The sequence below is a fragment of the Octopus sinensis genome, linkage group LG5 (genome assembly GCF_006345805.1).
Source record: "Octopus sinensis linkage group LG5, ASM634580v1, whole genome shotgun sequence".
Classification (NCBI taxonomy): domain Eukaryota; kingdom Metazoa; phylum Mollusca; class Cephalopoda; order Octopoda; family Octopodidae; genus Octopus; species Octopus sinensis.
The window spans coordinates 115,570,542-115,594,830 of NC_043001.1; the positions used below are offsets into that span (position 1 = coordinate 115,570,542).

General features: G+C 37.8%; 2 protein-coding genes across 2 annotated transcripts in view; both read left to right on the forward strand.

Annotated features, from left to right (window-relative positions):
- Positions 1–649, forward strand: part of LOC115212246 — a 64,889-nt gene extending 64,240 nt beyond the window's left edge. Inside the window, exon 6 of the mRNA XM_029781084.1 lies at positions 588–649. Within this exon, the coding sequence (XP_029636944.1) occupies positions 588–649 (62 nt within the window). The remainder of the gene's footprint in view (positions 1–587) is intronic.
- Positions 650–747: 98 nt separating this feature from the next.
- Positions 748–24,289, forward strand: part of LOC118763568 — a 34,427-nt gene continuing 10,885 nt past the window's right edge. Inside the window, exons 1-4 of the mRNA XM_036503147.1 lie at positions 748–836; positions 5,322–5,570; positions 13,037–13,345; positions 20,879–20,980. Coding sequence (XP_036359040.1) covers positions 13,045–13,345; positions 20,879–20,980 — 403 coding nt within the window. The 5' untranslated portion in view covers positions 748–836; positions 5,322–5,570; positions 13,037–13,044. The remainder of the gene's footprint in view (positions 837–5,321; positions 5,571–13,036; positions 13,346–20,878; positions 20,981–24,289) is intronic.

Here is a 24,289-nt window from a genome sequence, read left to right on the forward strand (position 1 = left end):
TGAAAGATAAGAATATATTCTTGTTTATTTGCACTAGTAGATAATAACTACTGAAAAATTTTGGTGATCAAAGACAGAAGATATAAGGGAGTGATGTGAAAGATATCTCTTGACAAATTAAACATAATTTATATTAATACATCGTTAGTACCCCAGACAAAATGCTTAGCAGTATTTCATTGTCTTTACATCAAATTCAATTCTGCAAAGGTTGACTTAGTCTTTCATCCTTTCAAGTGATGAACTTAGACACCATTCATTCGAGGATAGAATAAATACCAGTTCAACATTGAGGTTAATGTAATCCAGTAGCTACCCCCCCCCAAATTTCAGGCTTTGCACCTATAGTAGAAAGTATTATATTTATTACATTTTTTCCGGTTGAATTTGCTTTATTTTTTCAGTGTTTTTGTGATTTTCATGTAGATGGCTGGTATTGTGTGGCACACCTGACAGAATGTTAGGATTCAAAGAATTAAACAAATTTCATAATAATTTATAGCAAAGTGTTTCAGGATGTTTCTTCAAAATTTTTCAGTGTGTGATATTTAAAAATTTCATTAATTTTTTTTTTTTTAATTTTATAGATCCACCTGATATTACTGCACCAGATAATGTGACATTATTGAGAATCAAGCATCCATTATAGACTGTAATGCAAAAGGAAACCCTACCCCAGAAGTGTGGTTGGAGAATGAAAATCGAAATTCCTTTCAAATTCAATATTAACTTTTAATATCGTAAAAATATCAGTCGTGTTTTCTGCTCTGCCATTGCAAAGAGTGAAAAGAATGGAAATTTCCGAGATAGAAAGGAAATTAATATCCTGTTGAAATGTATGTTAAATATAAATATTTGTTCCTCCTCCTCCTCCCCTCCTACTACTACTACTACTACTACTACTACTACTACTACTGTACTACTACTACTATCACTACATCCTCACCATCATCAAATGTCTTTTACTTCTTTGTATAAATTCTCAGATTGAGTGGCATATTGTGTCCTTGGGCAAAGCACATCACTTCACATTGCTCTAGTCTACTCAGCTGAAAATGACTACCAGCTAAGTGCTGGTGCAGCCTCTCTCTCTTCAAGCAACACCTCCTTGATGATCTACTGGGTCAAGAGTGGGTACACTGAGAGGGCATTTATGTCTCCTTGTGATTGCATAAGTGTCTAAAATCATCTTCACTTGTGGGTCATCTTCACTTGTGAGCGACACGCATGTAAAAAACACCACTTGAGCATGGTCATTGCCAGTGGCACATAAAAAGCACCATTTGAGGTGATCGATACCAGTATCGCCTGACTGGCCCTCATACTGGTGGCACATAAAAGCACCCACTACACTATCAGAGTGGTTGGCATTAGGAAAGGCATCCAGCTGTAGACCCATGCCAGATCAGATTGGAACCTGGTGCAGCCTTCTGGCTTGCCACTCCTCAGTCGAACCGTCCAATGCATGCCAGCATGGAAAGTGGACGTTAAACTATGATGATGATCATCATCATTATCATCATTGTCTTATGCCTATTTTTCCATGCTGGCATGAGTTAGAAGGATTTGTTCCACCTCAGCCCTTGCCACTTGTCATAGTCCATCATCATCTGATATTCCTTACATCATCTCTCTCTGGTGTATATGATTTTTTTATGCTAGGGGGTTGTGATAGGCTTTTCAGCTGAATGCCCTTCCTATCACCAATCATTCTGCAATGGAGTTCAGTCTTTTTGATCAGTAAAGTGGTTAATTATTTAAGGAAGGAGTGTAGTCATGAAATCAATACTACTTCATCAGTTAAAAGTAAGGAAAAATAAAGTCAGCCTGTGTGGAACTGAAGAGGACAAAACTGATTAATATTAAGGTCATAGTCACTATAAAAGGTAGGTTTCACAATTTCTGGTAATATATCCTGAAAACCCACATAACCTAACTGAAACAGTATCCTAAAGACTACCTTTTCGCTTCAGAAGTAGAAAATATTTCAGCTTTTGAGCAATTACTGATTTTCTATAAAATTCAAGTAAGATCCACAAGAATTACTGCTCCTACACCCAGGACAGATTTGCTCAGTGAAAGCCCCACTAATTGATAATGACTCAGTAACACATACCATCTTTCGCTCGTACATGTGCTTCTCTTCTCTCTCTCTGCTTCTCTATTATTATTACTCTGATCACTGCTCCTAGCTTTAAACAACCTCCATCCAAGTTCACCCAATACATCTATCTCTCTCCATTCTTCTCGTCAATACTGTATTTCATTGACCACTATGCATAATCAAACCTTCTTAGAGTTGAACAATGTGAAATTCCCTTCTCACCTATGACTTGCCTGTAGATATTGATGTGTACAACTGAACATAAGCTGTATCAGTCTTACCACTCTTAGAGAGTTTGTGAAAGATAATGTCTGCAAATAATTTTTGTTGACTGATCTCTAAAAAAAATCATTATTCTAACACTGACCCTGCTGTATTCACTCTATTTACTTTAAGAATTATGTTAATAACATCCATTCTGTGCAATATTGTTGTTGAGCTTCAAAAGAACTCCCTCAGATTAAGAGCATGACCTGTAAATATGAACAAAAGAACTGAAAGATAATTTGGGCTTCTTGATCCTTGATTTTACTAAGGGATTTATTGTGACCAAACATCACATCAGTTTCTCCAGTTTAAATGAATATGGGTGTTTGTAATTTTTCTGGTCTCTAAAGTCCATATTTTGCTCTCTACAACCACCCTACTTCAAATGGTGTATTCTGTAAACACCTACAACTGCCCAATTTCTAAATATTGATATCCTTTTTACTAGGGTTTTAAGTGGGCACATTTAATTTCTCCTGTAATATTTCAGTATCCTTATGCACTATTAATGGATAGACAGGTGTCAAATTTATGCTTTACAGAGACCTGTTTAATTGAAATATCTCTCCCTAGGATAGAAACTTTTTTATGAGTGTTACAGCAAAATTTATTTCCCTTCTTACTGATTGAAGTGTCCCATTTTGCATGGGTGCTGTACATTTCAATGAATAATAAAGAGTTTGTTTTTTTTAGTTCATTGTAGCAGCACCCATGAAAAATGGGACATATTGATCTAGTTTTCAAGTCATCAACTTTAATGTGATTTGCTTGCTCACAATAATTGGTGGTGGTGGTGGGGGGGGGGCTCTTCTTTTGGTGAAGCTCTACTTTTGGAAACAAACTAGATCAATATTTTGAATAGTTATTGCAAAATATGTCACTAGTTAATATAAATTATAAAAATGCCTATACAAGACTATTGAACTTCTAAATAAAATGTGAGATACACTTTATATTGCAAGTAATTAAGCAATTTAAATATCTATATTTCTGAAAATGTAGCAATAAAATGTGCATTTTGGCTCAGCTATGTTTTGGGGAAACTCCAGTTCTGAGTGGCCAGGGAGAGGTATTTACAGTAGGAAAATAAACATCATCCACTGGACACTACTGCAGTTTTGAGTCTCACTACTCTTATAGTGATAAGAAAAAATATTTACAATACACTCTGTTAAGGTGTTGGTAAATAAGCAGAGAAAGCATAGAGTCAGGAGATCCCTTCAGTTCTCTCTTGCTGAGGACATAACCTCGTCTTAATGCTGGTTCCACAATAAAGTGCACCCAATACACTCTGTAAAGTAGCTGGTAAATGAACAGAGAGAAAGCATAGAGTCAAGAGGTGTATTTGGTCTTCTCTAGCCAAAGATATGACAACTTCTCTCGTGGTGGTACTACACTAAAATACATTTAGTACGCTGTGTACAGGTTGGTCATAGGAAGCACATCTATCTATTGAAACATAGCCAAAACCTAGCCAAATGTGGCATAGTTTTCCAACTTGTCTATGAAAACAGTGGTCTCAGTAAGGTCCCATATGTGACTACCCTTCCTTGCCATCATGGAGAGTGGATATGAAGAAGGAGAAGGAAAAGGAGGTGATTTAAAACATCAAGAAAATGTGTCTATCCTATTGAAGTATTTTTTCAAATATAAGCAGTCATTCGGAGACCATATTTTTCTGCAATAAATAACCTGTATTCTTCTATATGTATGCAATGAAATCCCCAATCACTGGTAGCTCCACTTTACAACAAACAGTTGCCTAGAAACATACAAAGATTCTGTATTAGTTATACATTCAAATCAATACAACAAATTTCAAAGATGTCACATTCAGACTTCAAGTTTGGATAAATCAAAGAGTTTATAATGCATTTATCAAATTTTGCAGTGTGGAAATGAAAAAACCATAAATATCATTACAGAAGAGATGGAGAAACTTTGATTAGGGATGACAAGACAAAAGCATAATGTCTGATGTACAATTGAAAATCATAAGCATCTATGGATAAGGGCATCAAAAGTAAAGGTTCCATTCAAATCTAACCAAAAGATATACAACTGTTTATTTGGTTTAAAACCCATAACTTTCGATAGAGGGCTCTAATTAAAAATGATAGGAAGACAAGAAAAGCAAAGCTAACTGTTAAATTTAAACTGTTCATTTAAAAAGTTCATCTCAGTACTACATACGTATTTACTTCAATAATTATTTTATTCAATTTATTTATATTTTGTTCTCAGAATGAAAACTACATCAACTTTAACAACATAAAAACTTAATATTTGAATCTTTTGTCTTAGTATTTTCAGTTACTTTGGTTTCATTTGTCTGGCATCATACCACTTTCTTCCTATCATGCTATTACCATAAGTGGGTTACATTTAACACTACATTGATATTGTGATGAAGAACGGATATATCCTTTTTCCCATGATCTACTGAAGAACGCTTCTAATTCCTCTTATTGAGAGGCATTTTTTTGTATGCTTGTGAAGAAATTTCATGTGAAATGATTTTAATTTCTTATATCTGTATGGTTTGACAATTTTTATGAATATTATTAGTAGAAATTTCATGAATTGTTTGTTTACTCTACAACTCAGTAAACTATCTTCCTGGTGAATACAGTTATTTCTCAATGGACAATCTACCCATCCAGATACAAGTACTGCATGGAAGTACATATCACTGTTGCAACCTCCTGTAAATCTTGAAAACCTTATAACGATTTCATTAGCCACAGGGCCAAGCTCAAATTCTCCCAAGATTGTGGTGGTTTAGATTGCTTACTGTATTTTACTTTGATATCCTGTATGAGAAACATGTTCAACGACAATCATAGAATCTGAATTTAAAATGTGTGTGAAACTGAAATTTTTAATTTTAATCCTATTTTCTAAATTGAAACTCTTCCTTGATTATTTTATTTTATTTTATTTTTTTAAGATCCTCCTCAAGTAAACATTCATATTTCAAATGGGACAAATAAAATAATAATTAGTTGCACTGCATCTGGTGGAAATCCAGCAAATCATAAATATGAACTGAAGCAAAAATGGGGAAACACCATTAAGAATACTTATGATATAAAAGTATTATCTATAAATCCTTCCTTCAGTAATACTGGTACATGGGAGTGTCATGTAAGCAATGATGATTTTCTTGTGATTAAGTCATCAAACTACAAAATTCCAGGCAAGTATTTTACAAAGCCACAGTTATTTTTAAAACATACAAGGGACGTTCAAAAGTAATGCCCTGACCCACTTGCAGTGTTTGATCTAGCTGAAATTTTGCATGTGCAATTATTTATATCTCTATAGATTAAGTGGCAAATTACAGCTCTGAACTAATTGTGGTTTCCTATTTACAGGTGTTTGAACTGAGTCAAGTGTGAAATGGAGCCTGTTGCGTGTCGAGCAGTGATCACGTTTTTGTATTTGAAAGGACGCACACCACGGGAGACTTTTGATGAAATGAAAGTAACTTATGGTGATGATGCCCCATCATATGACCTTGTAAAACGCTGGTATCGTGAATTCAAACATGGTCGGAACTCTGTGGAAACAGCTCCCAGATCTGTTCCCCCCTTCTGCCATTGATGAGGCATTTGTCCATCAAGTTGAGGCTGCCATTTTGGAAGATCGACGCATAACTATTTCCCAAATAGCCCATGAGGTCAAGATTAGTACCGGGTCTGTGAAAACTATCATTCATGATCATTTGCATATGCAAAAGGTGTCTGCCAGATGGATTCCCAGGTTGCTCACGCCTTTCCAGAAGCAAGAACGCGTGATTGCTCGAGGATGAATTTGGAGATGTGCCAAGAAGATGAGTCAAAATTTTTCACAAAGACTGATTACACAGGATGAAACTGGGTTCATCACTATGATCCAGAGACCAAAGCCCAGTCAATGCGTGGAATCACCGTTACTCACCTCCTCCAAAGAAGGCAAGGGTGCAGCCCTCCGCTAGCAAAGTCATACTCACAAACCTTCTGGGACCAGGACGGAGTAGTGATGCCAGATTTCCTGGAAAATGGTACCACAATTACAGGAGCCTATTATGCTCACTTTTGAGGAAATTAAGAGAAGCTATCAAAATCAAGAGGCGGGGCAAGATCAGCAAAGGTATCCTCCTTCTGCAGGACAACGCTCTGGTCCACAACTCGTGTGTCGCCAGATCAGAAGCACAGGCATGCGGCTATGAACTCCTCCCTAATCCCCCTACTCTCCTGACCTTGCACCCTCTGATTTTCACCTCTCCCAGCCATGAAGTTATTTTTGAAAGGAAAGCGTTTCCCAGATGATGCACCTTGATTTCTGAAGTCATGTCCGTGGTTGGAGACCAGCCCTGGGGAGTCTACTACAATAACGGTCTCCAGAGCTGCATCAAACAATGGGAGAAATGCATAACTCTGGGTGGTTCCTATGTAGAAAAAGACTAATAACTGTGCCAAGTTTCGTTGCTCTACTGCTATGGGAAGTGGGTCAGGGGCATTACTTATTGAACGCCCCTCGTATTTACAATTCAATTTTTATTTTTGGAATGGTAAAATTGTTCAGGTATTTTATTAATTTTATCCCATTAGAAGATTGTTGGACTTTGTTTCTTTTTATGTGTATCAATAAAAGTGATAATTTTAATTATAATTTTCAGGAATTGTTTGAGATATAAATACTGAAGAATTGTATTGGGTTGGCAACTAAGTTCCTACGGTTTTTTTAAATTAAAATTTTTTAACAGGTTTAATGAAAAATAACAACTAATTAATCAATAATGCATTCACCCTTGTTATTTATTACTTCTTCCCAATGTTCAACAAGATTTTCAATACCTCGTTGGTAGAAATCACCCGATTTCGGCTCAAAAAATTGATTCAAGCTCTCAATTCTGCATCATTATTGAACGAAAATCCACACATAGCACTTGAAAGAGATAGAAAGAGGTGGAAATCCATTGGTGCCAAATTAGGAGAGTATGGTGGGTGTAGCAGCACTTCTCAGCCATGCGTTTGAATGACTTCCTTGGCCATTTTGGCGATATGAGGGTGGGTGTGTTGTCATGCAGCAGAAGAGCTTTATGCAGCCGATTAGGTCTTTTCTCTTGAATAGCCATGTTGAGTTGTTCCCTCTGTTGAACATAGAGTTCAACATTGACCGTTTGGTTCTGTTCAAGCAATTCGTAATGGATAATTCCTTCCCAGTCCCACCATACGCACAACATCGTTTTACGCTGATGAAGATCTGTTTTTACACGCAGTGTCCCTTATTTACCGGGGCTAAGCCATTCCTTACGCTGTTCATATTGATGTACAGGCACCATTTTTCATCACCAGTAACAATTCAGTAAGAAATCGTTGCTTGTGTCTTTGAGTTGAGTGGTGATGAGCAAGGAAACCAGTGGAGATTGTGGCTTGTTAATTTTTGTTGTTGTCACTTAGAACATGGAAAACCCATGCCCCATACTTCTGAACCTTTCCCATTGAGTGAAGATGCTTTTCTATGGCAGTGTGGGAGCATTCCATTTTCTCTGCCAGTTCCCTTGTCATTTGATGAGAAATTTTGTGCAAAAGTTGGTTTAATTGCTCTTCATTGAACTCAACTGGACGACCAGAACAAGGTGCGTCCTCGAGGTCAAATTTCCATTTTGAACTCCACATACCTATCACGAGTGGCTTTTTCAGCTATGGTACCCTCTCCATACACAGCACAAATGTCACGAGCAGCTTTTTCGGCCTTAGAACCTTGATTAAAAGCAAAATGAAGGCGGTATCGGAAATGCTCGTTTCTCTTAACTTGACATTCCATTTTAATGATCTGAAAATAAACAAAAATTAACTAAGATTAACTAGAAACAAAAAATAGATTCCAAAATTTAAAAATGCAATAAATTCCAAAATTTAAAAAACGGCAGAAACTTAGTTGTCAACTCAGTTGTTTTAATAAAGTGATTGTCATCAATATTTCCAGAAAAGAACTGAAAGTGTTTTTCACATTAATTGGAAGCATATGAATTAAATTATAGACCAAGAGCATAAAATATTGTTGTTAGGGGTAGAAGACAGCTGGACGTTCTAAGGGACAACCTGCTGAGAGCCACTGACCAGATCTGTGGCTGGTGCAAAGTCCCCTCTCGACCTAGAATAATGTGGTGGTGGAACAATATTGTAGACAGGGCTATTAGAGAAAAGAGACAGGCTTGGAAGGTCTGGAAAAATGGGGGTAGCAGGGAATTGTATCAGACTGCCAAAAGAGAAGCTAGGAGACAGGTTTATTTAGCCAGAGGGGAAGCAGATAAGAAAAAATTTGCCAATGTTCTGCGCCGTGAGGACCAAAGACTGGAGGTGTTTCGTGTTGCAAGACAGTGTGTGAGAGAGAATCGTGATGTGGTAGGAGAGAAGTGTGTTCGCATGGAAGATGGTTCACTTGCGCTAAATGAGGATGCAAAGAGAGAGGTTTGGAGATGCCACTATGAAAGGTTGCTGAATGAAGAAAATGAATGGGATAAAGAGAGTCTGCCGAATGTTGACCCAACAGAGGGACCAGCTATACGAGTTAATAGTTCCGTGGTAGCTAAGGCAATTAGAAGCATGAAGACAGGGAAAGCCCAGGCCCATCAGGAATCACTGCAGAGATGCTCAAAATGTCTGGTAGTGTCGGCTATAGCCTAGTCACCCTATAGTTAATCAGGTGATACACAACGGGGTCATACCCAATGACTGGTGTAGCAGTATAATAGTCAACTGCTACAAAAGTAAAGGTGATGCCCTAGATACAAATAACTACAGAGGTATCAAGCTGTTGGACCAGGTGATGAAGGTTACGGAGAGGGTCATAGCCCAACTAATTAGAGAGAGAGTTAGTTTAGATGAGATGCAGAGTTTGGGTTTGTGCCAGGGAAAAGTACTACTGATGCTATATTCCTGGTAAGGCAGCTGCAGGAGAAATACCTAGCCAAAGATTAGCCCCTGTACCTGGCTTTTGTTGACATGGAGAAAGCCTTCGACAGGGTCCCCCGATCCCTTATCTGGTGGGCAATGAGGAAACTAGGGATAGATGAATGGTTAGTGAGAGCTGTGCGGGCCATGTATAGGGACGCCGCTAGTAGGGTGAGGGTTGGAAATGAGTACAGTGAAGAATTCCGGGTAGAGGTAGGAGTCTACCAAGGCTCAGTACTCAGCCCCCTCCTATTTATCATAGTCCTCCATCCAGGCAATAACGGAGGAATTCAAGACAGGATGCCCTTGGGAGCTCCTCTATGCTGATGACCTTGCTCTAATTGCTGAGTCGCTATCAGAACTGGAGGAGAAGTTTCAGGTGTGGAAACAAGGATTAGAATCGAAGGGCCTCAGAGTCATCTAGCTAAAACCAAAGTCGTAATCAGTAGGAAGGTAGACAAATCACAAACACCTTCAGGTAGATGGCCCTGCTCGATCTGTAGAAAAGGTGTAGGTAGAAACTCTATAAGATGCACCAAGTGTAAGCTATGGACACATAAGAGATGCAGCAATGTCAAAGGAAGGCTAACTAGGAAGATGGTTTTTGTATGTGGCAGATGCTCAGGAATAATAAACACTGAAAATGCTCTGAGACCAACTTCCGTCACTTTCCAGGGAGAAAAACTAGAAATAGTTGATAGTTTCCGTTACCTAGGTGACCAAGTCAGCAGCGGGGGTGGGTGTGCTGAAAGTGTAACTGCTAGAGTAAGAATAGCTTGGGCAAAGTTCAGAGAGCTCTTACCTCTGCTGGTGACAAAAGGCCTCTCGCACAGAGTGAAAGGCAGACTGTATGATGCGTGTGTACGAACAGCCATGCTACATGGCAGTGAAACATGGGCCGTGACTGCTGAGGATATGCGTAAGCTCGCTAGAAATGAAGCCAGTATGCTCCGATGGATGTGTAATGCCGGTACTCACACTCGGCAGAGTGTAAGTACCTTGCGAGAAAAGCTGGACCTAAGAAGCATCAGTTGTGGTGTGCAGAGAGACGTTTGCGCTGGTATGGTCATGTGGCGAGAATGGATGAAGATAGTTGTGTGAAAAAGTGCCACACCCTAGCGGTTGAGGGAACCTGTGGAAGAGGCAGACCCAGGAAAACCTGGGACGAGGTGGTGAAGCACGACCTTCGAACTTTAGGTCTCACTGAGGAAATGACTAGAGACCGAGACCTCTGGAAGTGTGCTGTGCGTGAGAAGACCCGCAGGACAAGTGAGTCCATAACCCGTGGCCTTCTACATGGGATGGAGCCAGCCTACGTATGCATACCTTCCCTTCTTGGGACACAAAACTCTACTTGTGAAGACGTGTTGAGGCAAGTGAGGATCAGAATCGAAATCGATCAATGGAAATCGATCAATGGAAATTGCAGATGTGTTACCAGTGCCGGTGGCATGTAAGAGAACTTTCCGTTTCGCGACCGTTACCAGCACCGCCCCGTTTCGTGTCCATTGCCAGCCTTGCCTGGCCCTCGTGCCGGTGGCACATAAAAAGCACCATCCGTTCGTGGCCGTTTGCCAGCTCTGTCTGGCACCTGTGCAGGTGGCACGTAAAAAGCACCCACTACACTCACGGAGTGGTTGGCGTTAGGAAGGGCATCCAGCCGTAGAAACACTGCCAGATTTGACTGGGCCTGATGAAGCCTTCTGGCTTCACAGACCCCAGTAGAACCGTCCAACCCATGCTAGCATGGAAAACGGACGCTAAACGATGATGATGATGATGATGATACATATGGTGTTAGTTTCCTTTTTGGCAAAAAATATTTATTTTTCTAAGATCTTCCTAAAACTTTTAGTAACAGAGTTTTCATTTAAATTCTATATCATATTATATTTGTTAGCTTTAGAAAGAAGAGAAATGTTTGTATCCTGTTTAGAACTTCATGAAAACCACTTTGTAACATAAAGGTAATGGTTTCTAGGAGACCTAGTTTTATATTTCTTCAGATGTCTTGAGATCAAAGTTAAAGTAGGAGGTGATGAATCATCATAATCTTAGAAATATTGGCTGTGAAATCAATAGGCTGTTTCTGAGTAGAATTGTAGAGATTGTCTTTATTAGAGATGATGCAGATAATTGCATATTTCTTCATTTTTGATTAAGTGATCTTTGAGCACAAATTTCAAACTTTGTAAAGGATTAGTCACTTGGAAATAATAATCTCAAGGTGATATCTGAGACAATATCACATAGTGATAATCCCATTCTAAGTTACCCAAATCTCAAAATTTCTGAATTGATATCTTGTACAGATTATATCAATTTGAATCCTTTGAAAAACCTTCCTCTTTATTTTACACAGTAGTGTCTTGTCTTTGGCCACATCTATAAAAATAATCAGGAGACCAAGTTATCCACTTCTATACATCACTTGAAGTTGCTCACTTGACTTGTAGTTTTAAATTAGAAGCTATAATAGTGACATCTTAGATAATGAATAGAGTTGAAAAAAAGGAACTGATTGAATGTTTTGTTGTGTGTAGAAGGTTGAACTGGATTCACTGTGGATAGCAAATACAACATATGTTCATGGTACTGGGTTTGTTAAAAAGTGATGGAAAAGAATTTTTGACAAAGTTGCTGGATGTCTAATTAGCAAGTGTCTGTTTAATTGCAATCAAGGAGCTAAAAACTTATATGCAGACATTGATTTCTTTTTGGGCAGTAAAGCAGCTCTGTGGGTGTTTCAGCCCTTTCCATCATGGCACTAGAACTGTCCAGGGCCACCTACTGGTGTAAACAACAACATAAGCATGCAACAGCCCAAGCTTTGGTGATCAGATGTTGCAACTCTGGATCAGTTATTTCTACCATCCTCATTGCTAATTCTTGCTTCGTCACTCATGCTCTCTCCTCAGGAAGATATAATAAGTTGCTTTCTTGACAACTTCTGGCAATTTTCTTGTAACATCTTTTGTGTCATTTGCACCTAGTCCAAAACTCCCGAGCATCAAGTGAACCCTGATTCCAACAAATCCTCTGACACTTGTCTCTACAGGAAGGTATATTACCTCTCTTCCATTGTTTTCCCAAAGTTTAAACACCTTATCATATTTTCTTTCCTGAGGAGAGCATCTTCGATGTTTCCTTCTTAGGGAACTGTCAGCTTTACCACCTTTTTTTCTTAGCACCGTATGACAAGCTCAGGTCTCTTGATGGTAAAAAGTGACAAGTGATATTTACCATCAGAATCAACAGAAAACTCCTACTTCCCCATTTTCGATCATTCTTCTTCCTTACAGTGGCTGGCTTGCAACCTTTATCTTCCCATGCCCCACTACTTGTGGCCTTTTGCCATTGCTAATTCACATTACCCTCTCCTATACTGCACCAATCAGTACTCTAAATGCTTGGTTATACTGCCATATGCATCATAGTCTGAGTTCAAATTCCGCCAAGGCCTGCTTTGCCTTTCATTCTTTTGGAATTGATAAAATAAGTACCTGTTAAGCACTGGGGTTGATATAATTGACTAGCCCCTTCCTCAAAATTCCAGGCTTTTTTGCCTATAGTAGAAAGCATTATTTCATCATATTTATACCAAAAACTTACAATAATCTTCAATTGATAATTTAGAATATTTATTGTTAGTTTCAGAAAATATTTAATTTCTAGTACACGTGTATTTTCTCTTTTATTATTTTCTTATTTTTTCCACCAGTGAGACCTATGTTCAGTTCAGGATCAAATTGTCCAAAAAAGAGAAATGTTTCCAATGGAGAAACTGTAATTTTGAAACAGTGTTTTTATTCGCATCCAAAATCTGATGTAAAATGGCAGAAAAATGAGGAATCAATTGACTCAAACAAATATTTAATAACTGATTATTTACAAGATGAGTTTCCTTTCAAAGGAAGCTGTACTAGTTTGAAGATAGAAGACACCAAAGATGATGTTATAGATACTTATACCTTAACAGTGGAAAACTCCGAAGGAAAAGAAACTGTTGTTTTTATTTTGAGATATAAGAGTAAGTTGTTACATGCTTCTTTAATCATTTAGAATGTTATTTTATGTTATACAGAATTGTTTGTAATTTATTAATATATTCATAAAGTACTTAAAGTTCTACTTTCAGTTTAAGTGTTATAGTCAGCTCTGGGTTTTAATGTCAGAGTGTCTAGTTTAGCTTTGTTTCTTGCTCAGTATTACATTTGTAAGTACAAATAATTTTCCTTTCAGAAATCATCATTATCACCATCATCATCATCATTTAACATCTGCTTTCCATGTTGGCATGGGTTGGACATTTTGACTAGAGGTCACTAAGCGGAAGACTGCACCATGCTATGCTTTCTGTTTTGACATGATTTTGAATGGACTGAATGCTTATGTGACACCAGCACAACTGAGATCAGTTTTGGCATGTTTTTTTTTAACAGTTGGATGCTCTTCCAAACGCCAACCACTATACAGTGTGGAATGGATGCTTTTTATGTGGCACCAACACTAACAGAGTCACCAAATAACTTGTAAGATAAAGATCCTTTGAGAGACGATGTGGCATTGGAGGTGATCTTGTGCCAGATGATGAAAGGTTAGTGTATGACAGAGAAACAAATAGATGTGTTGCTGCAGAGGAGATACATGATTACCCAGTCAGAAGGAGAGAGAAGGAGTGATCGCGATTGAGGCCAGTAATGGGTGTGTTGCTGTAGAAGTGATACATAGTTAACCAGTCTAAGGAATAGAGAAAGGGAGTGAAAGAGAGCAAAAGAAAGAGGGAGATTGTCAGAGAGCAGGAGAAAGAGGGAGAGTGCAAGAGAGCAGGAGAAAGAGAAAGAGAGTGCAAGAGAGCAGGAGAGAGATGGTGGTAAAGCACCAGAGCATGCTCACAAGGAATGGGGATCAGAATATAAATGGGATGGTAGAGAAGAGCCAGGAGGAGATAAGTGGTAGCAAAGTGGAAGAGTATGCTCTAAAGACATGGGGTCAGAATATAAAAGGGTGGGAGTTGCCAAGGTACATGTATAGAGAGTGAATGCAAGGTGTGTGGGGGTGGGGTATGCAGTGACTGTTAAAACCTGGGCATATAGAGTGGGTAGGGGACAACAGGATAGTAATGATACTGTGAGCAGTGCAGTGTGGACAGGACTGGGGAGCAAGAGATAAGCATAGTGCATTAAAAGGGGAAATGTGAGTAAGAGGAGAGATGTAGTTTGGTTTGTTGGAGTAGGGTGTGAAGATGGCAAAACTTATATTGGGAAACTACTCCCTCAGTTTTAGTGAAGTTTTCAGGTTGATTAACTATTTTTAGTGTGTTTATTTAAATATTTTCTATGTAGTTTAAGTGGAGTTTTTTAAATGTAGTAAGGCATTTTTGCTGAAATAGGGAAACAGTGAATGAATGCATACAAATACTGAAATATTACCTTTTTTGGCCAAATTGGTTTCTCTTAAGTTATTTTGGATTCCTATAAATGTTTGGATTTTATAATCTCTCAGTTGGACACTTGGCACTAGGAAGGAGATCCAGTTGTAAAAACCATGCGAAAACAGACAATAAAGCTTGATGTGGCTCCCAGACTTACCAGCTCCTGTCAAACAGTTCACCATGCCAGTATAGATAACAGATGTGAAATGACAGCAGCAATGTTCTTTTTTTTTTTTTGTCATAGAACAGAATATTTGGAATTAATGCAGTTATTGCAAGTTAAATGATGTCAAGTTACTACAAAGCAGCACTAAGTAGAAAAATTCAGAACCTGTCTGAGACAGGATAACATTGGCCTCACCAAGTTAGAAACAGTTCCATGCATGTAGATTGCTTGAAGATGATGGTTCATCTGTGGTTTTCATTAATCAATGACCAATGGCCTAAAAAAGAGTTGGGGGAACTGTTCAGTATGAAAAGTAAATTGAAAGGTGTATAAGAATTTCTGAGGTACATTTTTACTGAGAAAATTAATGAATCTTTCAAATTCATAGGTATGCTATGTATATAACATTACTATTTAAATTTTTTCATATGGATCTTTATAGATTTTCTCATTGAGTAATTTCAAATTTAAAATCAGGTGATGAGCTCCTCACTCCTAGTGTAGACCATATTTATAAAGTATTCTGGGATAGTTACAAACAATTTATATCACTATATGAAATGGCAGGAATTTAATTTATTATCCAATTTAACAAACTGCAAATGCTATATTGACCATAGTCTCCTTATTTTTTTCCTGATTTATAGCTTTTGACAGATTCTGCAATAAGAACTTTTCTTATGAACAATAGTTCTGAAATCGTATGTTAAAATTCAAGAATTATAATGCTTAGATGAGGCTGATTAGGGGACCTTAGCCAGCAGTTACATGTGCACACAATTCCAGCATGCACTTTCCCCAGAAAAGATTGCCACATCATTGTGTGGGTTTGAAATCATTAGTGTAACCCGACGGACATATTGTTTTTACTGTGCTGTCACTGTGTAAAATGCTGAACTATTCAACACTACATTACATAACTACAGTTATGTCTGTGCAATCACAGAGAAGAATGATTAGAAAAGAATCATCCAAACATCATAATGCATAGTAATGTCTGAAACATTTCTAATGCATTATCAGAATGAACACATCCTTATTACATGGATATAAATTGCCCTCATCATCATTTTGATGTCTGTCTTTGATGTTGGCATGGGTTGGATGGTTTCATAAAAGCTGGCAAGCCAGAGAGCTGCACCAGGCCCAATTGTTTGATTTGCCATGGTTTCTATGGCTGATTGCTCTTCCTAATGCCTGCCACCTTACAGAGTGTACTGGGTGCTTTTAATGCAACACCAGCACTGATGACTTTTTTTATATGGCACCAACTGGCACTCCATTGGTAATGGTGATGAGTGTTCCAGTTGATTGGGTCATTGGAACAGCCTGCTCATGAAATTACCATACAAGTGACTAAGCACTCCACAGAGAGATTCAGTGTGACAATGAATGTGGCAAGGCTGGCCCTTTGAATTACAGGTACAATTAATTTTTGTCAACCCAGTGATTGGAGCAACATGATATTGAAGCATCTTGCTCAAGGATGCAATGTACTGTTGGGAGTCAAACTAACAGTTTTATTATCATGAGCCAAATACACTAACCACTAAGCCATGCACCTTCACATGTGGCACCAGCACCAGTGGGGTTGCCAAATAACTTGTAAGACCTCTCAGTTGGGAGAGGAAGTGGAACTGAGGGAAGTAGCTTAGTGCCAAGTGAGAGATTAGAATATGATAGGGGAATAGAGATAAATGTCATACTACGGAAGAGATACTTGGCTACTCCAGAAGGAAAAAAAGAAGAGAGAGAAAGTTAAAAGAAAGATAGAGACATTCAAAGCAAGAGAAAGAGAGAGAGAGAAATAGATGGTGTTGAAGTTGCATCGGAATCTGGTGGGGAGTAGTAGTAGTCCGAAGAGAATAGAAAGTGGATGTTCTACAAAAGTGTGAGGGGAAATGTTTAGAGATGAGGATGAGGTGACTTTAGGAGGTAATGGTGAGAGAAATTTAAACTGGAATGGTTGGGAGGTAGTGTGATTGATATGTGAGGGCATGTAGTGTGTGCAGTTAGGTATTTGAGATAGAGTGGATGTGACTACAGCAAATGGGGATTATGGTTGTTGGAATGAAGGGGAGGTATTTGGAAGATGGGTAGTGGGGGAATTTTGACAAAGGACAGATTACATTGGTGAGTGTGAGAGGAAGGCACGGCCATAAAGGACATGCCTGTATGTATGGACGGCCACAATTTTACTTAGTTTGACATATCTTCTCAAGCACAACAAATCACCAGAAGTCTCGGTCCTTTGTCATCTCCTGTGTGAGGCTCAACATCTGAAGATCATTTCTCACCACTTTGTCTCGTATCTTCCTCAGTTTACCTCATTTAAAAGTTTACAGATCAGCACTTCTTTATGCAGCTATCCTCAGCCTTATGCATCACATGACAGTACTAGCACAGTCTTCTCTCTTGCACACTGCATCTGATGCCACTTATACCCAATTTTTTTCTCAAAATTCTTACACTCTATTGTACATGCACACTGACATTGCACATTTCTTTCAAGCCTTCAATTACCCTCTGCAGTCATAGCCCATGTTTCACTGTCACTATCCATACATAGGCATCATCCGTTCTACCTTTCACTCTGAGAGAGAGGCCTTTTGTTACCTGCAACATTGCCCAGCACATTCTTATTCTAGCAACTACATTTTCAGAGCATTCTCCTCCACTGTTAACTTGGTCATCAAGGTAATGGAAGCTATCTACACTTGTAAAGAACTGCCCACCTACTTCATACATTCTTAGTTTTTATTGTACCTGCTTACCTGTGACACACAAAGACTAGTTTTTCTGTTAAACTTCCTATGATACTGCAGTATTTCTTGTGTGCTACACTGAGTACAATTTATGGAATTTCTACCTCTACCTTTTCTGCATATCAAGAACAGCTGTCTCCCTGAAGAGATTAATAACTTGTCTGCTTTCCTACTTACTAGGACTTTGGTCTTTGCTTAATTAATTCTGAGGCCCTTTTATTCCAGACCTTGTCTCCACACCTGAAATTTCTTTTACAATTCTAGTAGAGATTCAGCTATAAGAACAAACTCATCAGCATAGAGGAGCTCCCAAAGGCAATCAGTCTTAAATTCTTCTGTTATGGCCTGGAGGACTATGATAAAGAAGAGGAAGCTAAGAACTGATCCTTGATGAATACCTAACTGTACACAAAATCCATTACTCTTCTCATTGCCAACTTTCACCTTACTGACAGCGTCCCTGTACATGGCTTGTATGGCTCTCACCAAGCACTCATCTATCACTAGCTTCTACATTGGCTACCAGATTAAGGAGCAGGGGATCTTGTCAAAGGCTTTCTCCATTTCTAGTGACTCTATAACAACTTTGGTTGCAATTGAATACAAAAAATTCAAAAATTTGCAGCTTTATTTAAAAGGCATATTGCATGGTATTTTTGTGTGGATTTGAACGTTGCATGGAAACATGATATGAGCGCTGGTAGGCATTAGATTAATACCTTTTGTTGGATGTGCAATACTAATGTGAGCTGAGAAATCTATTGCTTTTAGTGGATTATAATGGAAAGACATTTTTGTTGAATTAAATGTGTGGTGAAAAGGAAAACAGAAGTGTAATAAAATGAAACACTATAAAAATTGATAGAACCCTGGTAGATAAAGCAATTAAGGATATGAAAACAGAAGCACCTGTCTCATAAGTAATCACTGCTGAGATGCTTAAAATATCAGGTGGTGTGGATTATGGTCTTGTCATCCACATCGTAAATCAGGTAGTTTCAGATTATTGGATCAGGTGATGAAAGTTACGGAGAGGGTCACAGCCCAACTAATTATGGAAAGAGTTAGCCTAGATAAGATGCAGTTTGGTTTTGTGCCAAGCAGAAGCACCACTGATGCTATATTTTTGGTAAGGTAACTGCAGGAGAAATATCTGGCCAAATATAAACCTCTGTACTTGGCTTTTGTTGACTTGGAGAAAGCTTATCTGATGGCCAATGTGAAAACTGAGGATGGACAAGTGGTTGATAAGAGCTGTACAGAGATACAGTCAGTAAGATGACAGTTGGCAACGAGTATAGTGGATAATTCCAGGTAGAAGTATAGGTTCACCAGGGATCAGTCCTCAGTCCCCTCTTATTCATTATAGTCCTCCAGGCAATAACAGAGGAAGCCCCTCTATGCTGATGACCATGTTCTAATAGCCAAGTCACTGCCAGAACCAGAGAGAGAGTTTAGGGTGTAGAAGCAAGGTCTAGAATTGAAGAGCCTTAGGGTTAACATAGCAAAAACCAAAGTTTTAGTAAGTAGGGAGGATGAAAATCACAAACACCTTCAGGTAGATGGCCCTGCTCAATCTTTAGAAAAGGCATAGGTAGAAACTCCATATGATGTCCCGGTGTAATCAATGGACACATAAAAGGTGCAGCAATATCAAAGGAAGGTTAACTGGGAAGAATTAAACACTGAAGATGTACAGAAATCATATTCCATCACATGCAAGGAGGGAATACTAGAAGTAGTTGATATCTTCCACTAACTAGGCAACCAATTCTGTAGTGGGGTGGTTGCTCTGATATTGTCATGGCTAGAATAAGAATAGCGTGGGCAAAGTTCAGAGAGCTCCTATTTTTGCTGGCAACTAAGGGCCTTTCACTCAGGGTGAAAGGTAGACTGTATGATGCACATGTGCGAACTGCCATGCTATACAGCAGTGAAACATGGGCTATGAATGTAGAGGACATGTGTAGGCTTGAATGAAATTAAGCTAGTATGGTCCACTGGATGTGTAATGCTAGTGTGCATACATGACAGCGTGTAAGTGTCCCGAGAGAAAAGTTGGACATAAGATGCATCAAATGTGGTGTGCAAGAGAGACGACACCGCTGATATGGTCATGTGATACATAAGGATGAGCACAGTTGTGAGGAAGTGTTACATAAGGATGAGCACAGTTGTATGAGGAAGTGCCTGCCACACCCTAACTGTGGAAAGAACCTGTGATAGAGGTAGACCCAGGAAGACATATGATGAGGTGGTGAAGCATGACCTTTGAACACTGGGCCTCATAGTGGCAATGACAGGAGACTGAGACCTTTGGAGATATGCTGTGATTGAGAAAACCTGGCAACTGAAGTGAGATCACTACCATGGCCGATGCCGGTGTTGCATGTCCAGTCCATTTAAGAGTACCCTTGATGCGTTGGGTGATATGCTATGCTTGAGAAGTCCTGTTGAGTCAAGTAAAACCAAAATTGTAGCTGTGGCCTGTGCCTCCTGGCTGGCTCCTGTTCTCGTGGCACATAAAATGCACCATCTGAACATGGTCTACGCCAGTGTCCCCTGACTAGCTCTTATGCTGGTGACATGTAAAAAACACCATCTGAATGTTGTCGATGCCAGGTTCGTCTGACTGGCTCCCATACCAGCGGAACGTAAAAAGCACCATCCAAACGAGATCGATGCTAGTACCCCCTGACTGGCTCCCATGCCAGTGGCACATAGAAAGCAGTATCCAAATGTGATTGAGGCCAGGATCGCATGACTGGCTCCTATGCTGGTGGCACGTAAAAATCACCATCCAAATGTGGCCGATGCCAGAAACCCCTGACTGGCTCCTGTGCTGGTGGCACGTAAAAAGTACTATCTGAACATGATCAATGCCAGGCCCACCTAACTGGCACCTGTGCTGATGGCCCCCACTACACTCTCGGAGAGGTTAGCATTAGGAAGGGCATCCTGCTGTAGAAACAATGGCAGATCAGATTGGAGCCTGGTGCAGCTACTGACTCTCCAGACCTCACTCAAACCATCCCACCCATGCCAGAATGGAAAATGGATGTTAAACGATAATGATGATAATGATGATGAGTTGTGTACCCCAATAAAATGAGACACATGAGTAATGAAAAATTCTTCATTATACTTACTATATATATTGATGTAATAATTCATGGTCTTTTTAATATATCTTTTCAGAAAAGCAAGAAATACCTATGGAAATAATTATTGGTTGCACTGTCGGAATTGTATTATTATTAATAATAATGGGTCTTACTTATATATTCTACAAAAGAGGAGGTTTGTATGTTTTTCATATTATAAAGCTTTATTTATCACAACAATGTGTGTATGTGTGTGTGTGTGTGTGTGCACGTGTATACATGTGTGTATATATATATATATTTAGAGGGAAAGTAAGAAGAAAAATAAGCAAAAATGCACATTAGAAATCAAAAAAAGTAAAGGCTTTTTATGGAAAGTAACGATAGATATATACAATCAGATGAACTGAGGTAGGAATAAAAGTAATAAAAGCCATTATTGTGAATTGTTAAAGAGATTCAAAAGCATATGGGTTTTGTGAATTTACTAATCATTGCTTTGAATGCAAATCAATTAATGAACGGTGTCAGGTCTATTAGTCACTGAGTAAAACGGTTATGTGTATGGGAGGTAAGTAGTTCTAGATTTGGTGCAATTAGGGTAGATATAGAGCTGAAATGTAAATGGTGTATGGGATGTATGGGGGTTAGTGGTATTAATTGAAAGGTTAGTAGTGTTCTGTATTACGTTAGCTGTTCATATTGAGGTGTGGAAGATATTTATTGATGAAAGTTGCCTCTTCATGCATTCTTTGTTGTACTGAGGTGTTCTGTGAACATTGAGGGAAGGGGAAAATTAGGAAATTGGGATTAAGATTCCTAGCACACCTTTCTATATGTTCACCAACCTGTATCTGTGTGTATTGTGGGTGGCGGATAATGAATAAGGAGAATTTTACTCCATATATGGTATGTTGAATGATTCATTTGAACAACATTCTTACCATATATGCTAGATTCATCGAATTCGACAAAATCATAACTATTGGCATAAACCCACTAAGAAATTCAATATAAATAAACAGGCAATAAAAAACTCTTCAGGAAAATGGGAAACCATATGGTTTATCCTGCCCTTCTCTCTTCAAATTAGAAACTTCCCCAGCTTATTTTTTAAAATCTTAGCAAAAACCTTTCCACAAAACCATAAGTATTATTCTATATTTAATAAATCTTGTATAAAGATATTGTACTCCACTACACCAAATCTAGGGTCAGTTATAGCAGCTAATAATAGATATAAGCTTAGAAACCATTCATTAGGTAAAATTTCTCTATGGGAAACCTCTGATCTGGAGCCCAACAATAATATTTTACTTAATGATAATACAAGAAGAAATATAATTGGTGAATCACAACAACAAGGGGCTATAAATCCTACCCAGTCAAGTCAAATGGATGTGATTAATGAACTAAACACAGCTTCTCAGTAATTTGGAATCTAACCAAATCAATGCAAATTATTTGGGACAATGATTTAAAACCCAAATGAGGCAAAAAGCATGCGACTTCTGCAAGCCTGAATACTGCCCCTTATTTAACAAAAGAACCTAGTCTATAAATGCCAAGTACTAACATCTAACCCTAACCAATCTAAAACATATATCGGGAGCACAACCGATTTTAAAACTAGATACTGAGTGCACATGAGTTCATTTATTAACCCTAAAACTAAATTTTCCTCATCACTAGTAACATATGTTAACCTTCTAAAAAGGCAAAATATTAACTATAAATTAATATGATCAGTAGTTACTGGAACCTCTCCTTATAATTCCTGTACACTAACTTGTAGGTTATGTACAAAAGAATCAATCAATATACTATGTCTAAATAAGAAGATAATGCTAAGCAAATTCTCCAATCTTATCACTTCATGTAGACATAAATACCTCTCCACATATAAATAACAAATAATTGTTAAATAACAAAAAATCCATAAAGAGTTTCTCATCAATAAAATAGTTATGGAATAATGATCATCTTATGCACATTTAAATTCTTTCATTAAGTAACAATAAATCTCTAATGAATAAAAAACAAAAAAAATGAAAAGAGAGAAAAATCATTTCACTTCTAGAATAATTTCCGGGAAACTTATATATTTAATTTTACCTCCACCATATATTTTAAATTCATCTTAATTATTTTATTTCTATTAAACTCATTTTTCATCCAATCGATTTTATATAAAATACAAACTGGTATAGTGTAATTGAACTTTGACATTTATGAACAAAAATAGCAGATGTGATCCATACAAGATATAGATATCCCTGATGAAGGAAATATGGATACTGGAATGGATTTTAAATCGATATCTACTCTTATCACTATGTTCCTGAAACAGCCATGGGATGTATATGTTAATTTTCACATTTGGATTTTAATTTGGACTTCTTCCTTCGAACTTTCCATATATTCTTGGAGCTTTAATATTAGCGTCTCTGATGCAACAAACCAATCCTGTATGTACAAATTTACGTGATTTAAATATCGCTGAATATGTATTGCCTCAATGTGTATATTTGCCTTTCATATAAAAATATCTATTTTACATATATTTTTTTATGAAGCATTTAATGGATTGAAATTTTACTTTTCATATATGGACTGATAACCCAGAACTTTGTATCAAATCCAAAATCTTCCATAGTATATTAGGTCAAGGAAAAAGTTTGTGCACTGTATTAAATATATACACATTTTAAAATATATTTTTGTGGTGTGTGTGTTCATTCAGTTCATTATTTTAACATGGCGCACAGACTTTTTCTTCAACCTAGTGTGTATGTATATACATACATACAGACAGTTAGACATGCAGACAGACAGATAAGAATAAAATGGGATTAAAAAGTCCTGGCAGGTATCAAGTAAGCACTCAGTATAAAAGAATAAGGTTAAATTTCCAACAATCAGATACCAGTAAATGTAAATAGAATATAAATCCCAGTTAAATCCTCATGCATGACAGGTAAATCCAACAATCCTTTTGTAATAAGAAGTAAAGGTGTGATCTAAAATAAAGATAGGACTTTCTTCATATATATATGTATATATATATATATATATATATATATATATATAAAACTGAGAATGTGTATCTGTCTGTCTGTCTGTGTGAATCCCTGAAACTTGAGAACTACACAATAAATTTCATTCAAATTTTACACATGCCTTACTTGGGGTCCAGGGAGTGTCATGGGCAAAAAATGTCTAACTTCTTGCCTAGGGCGAACCCACAGCAATATCATATCTTCTCCACTATTTCAGTATTACATGTTAAAAGTGAAACAAAAACATCTCTCTATTATAATGTCAGATACTTTCACTTTAATACTGAAACTATTAAAGTCAAACTATTATATAAGAGGGATGAACCATTAACAGTGGACATCCATTTTGCTAGAAGAAGATCTGCTATGGTCTTATATGCAACACCACTGGTTTTCAATTCATATTAATCAGATTAATATTCAATTTCTCACCCTTATTATTTTTA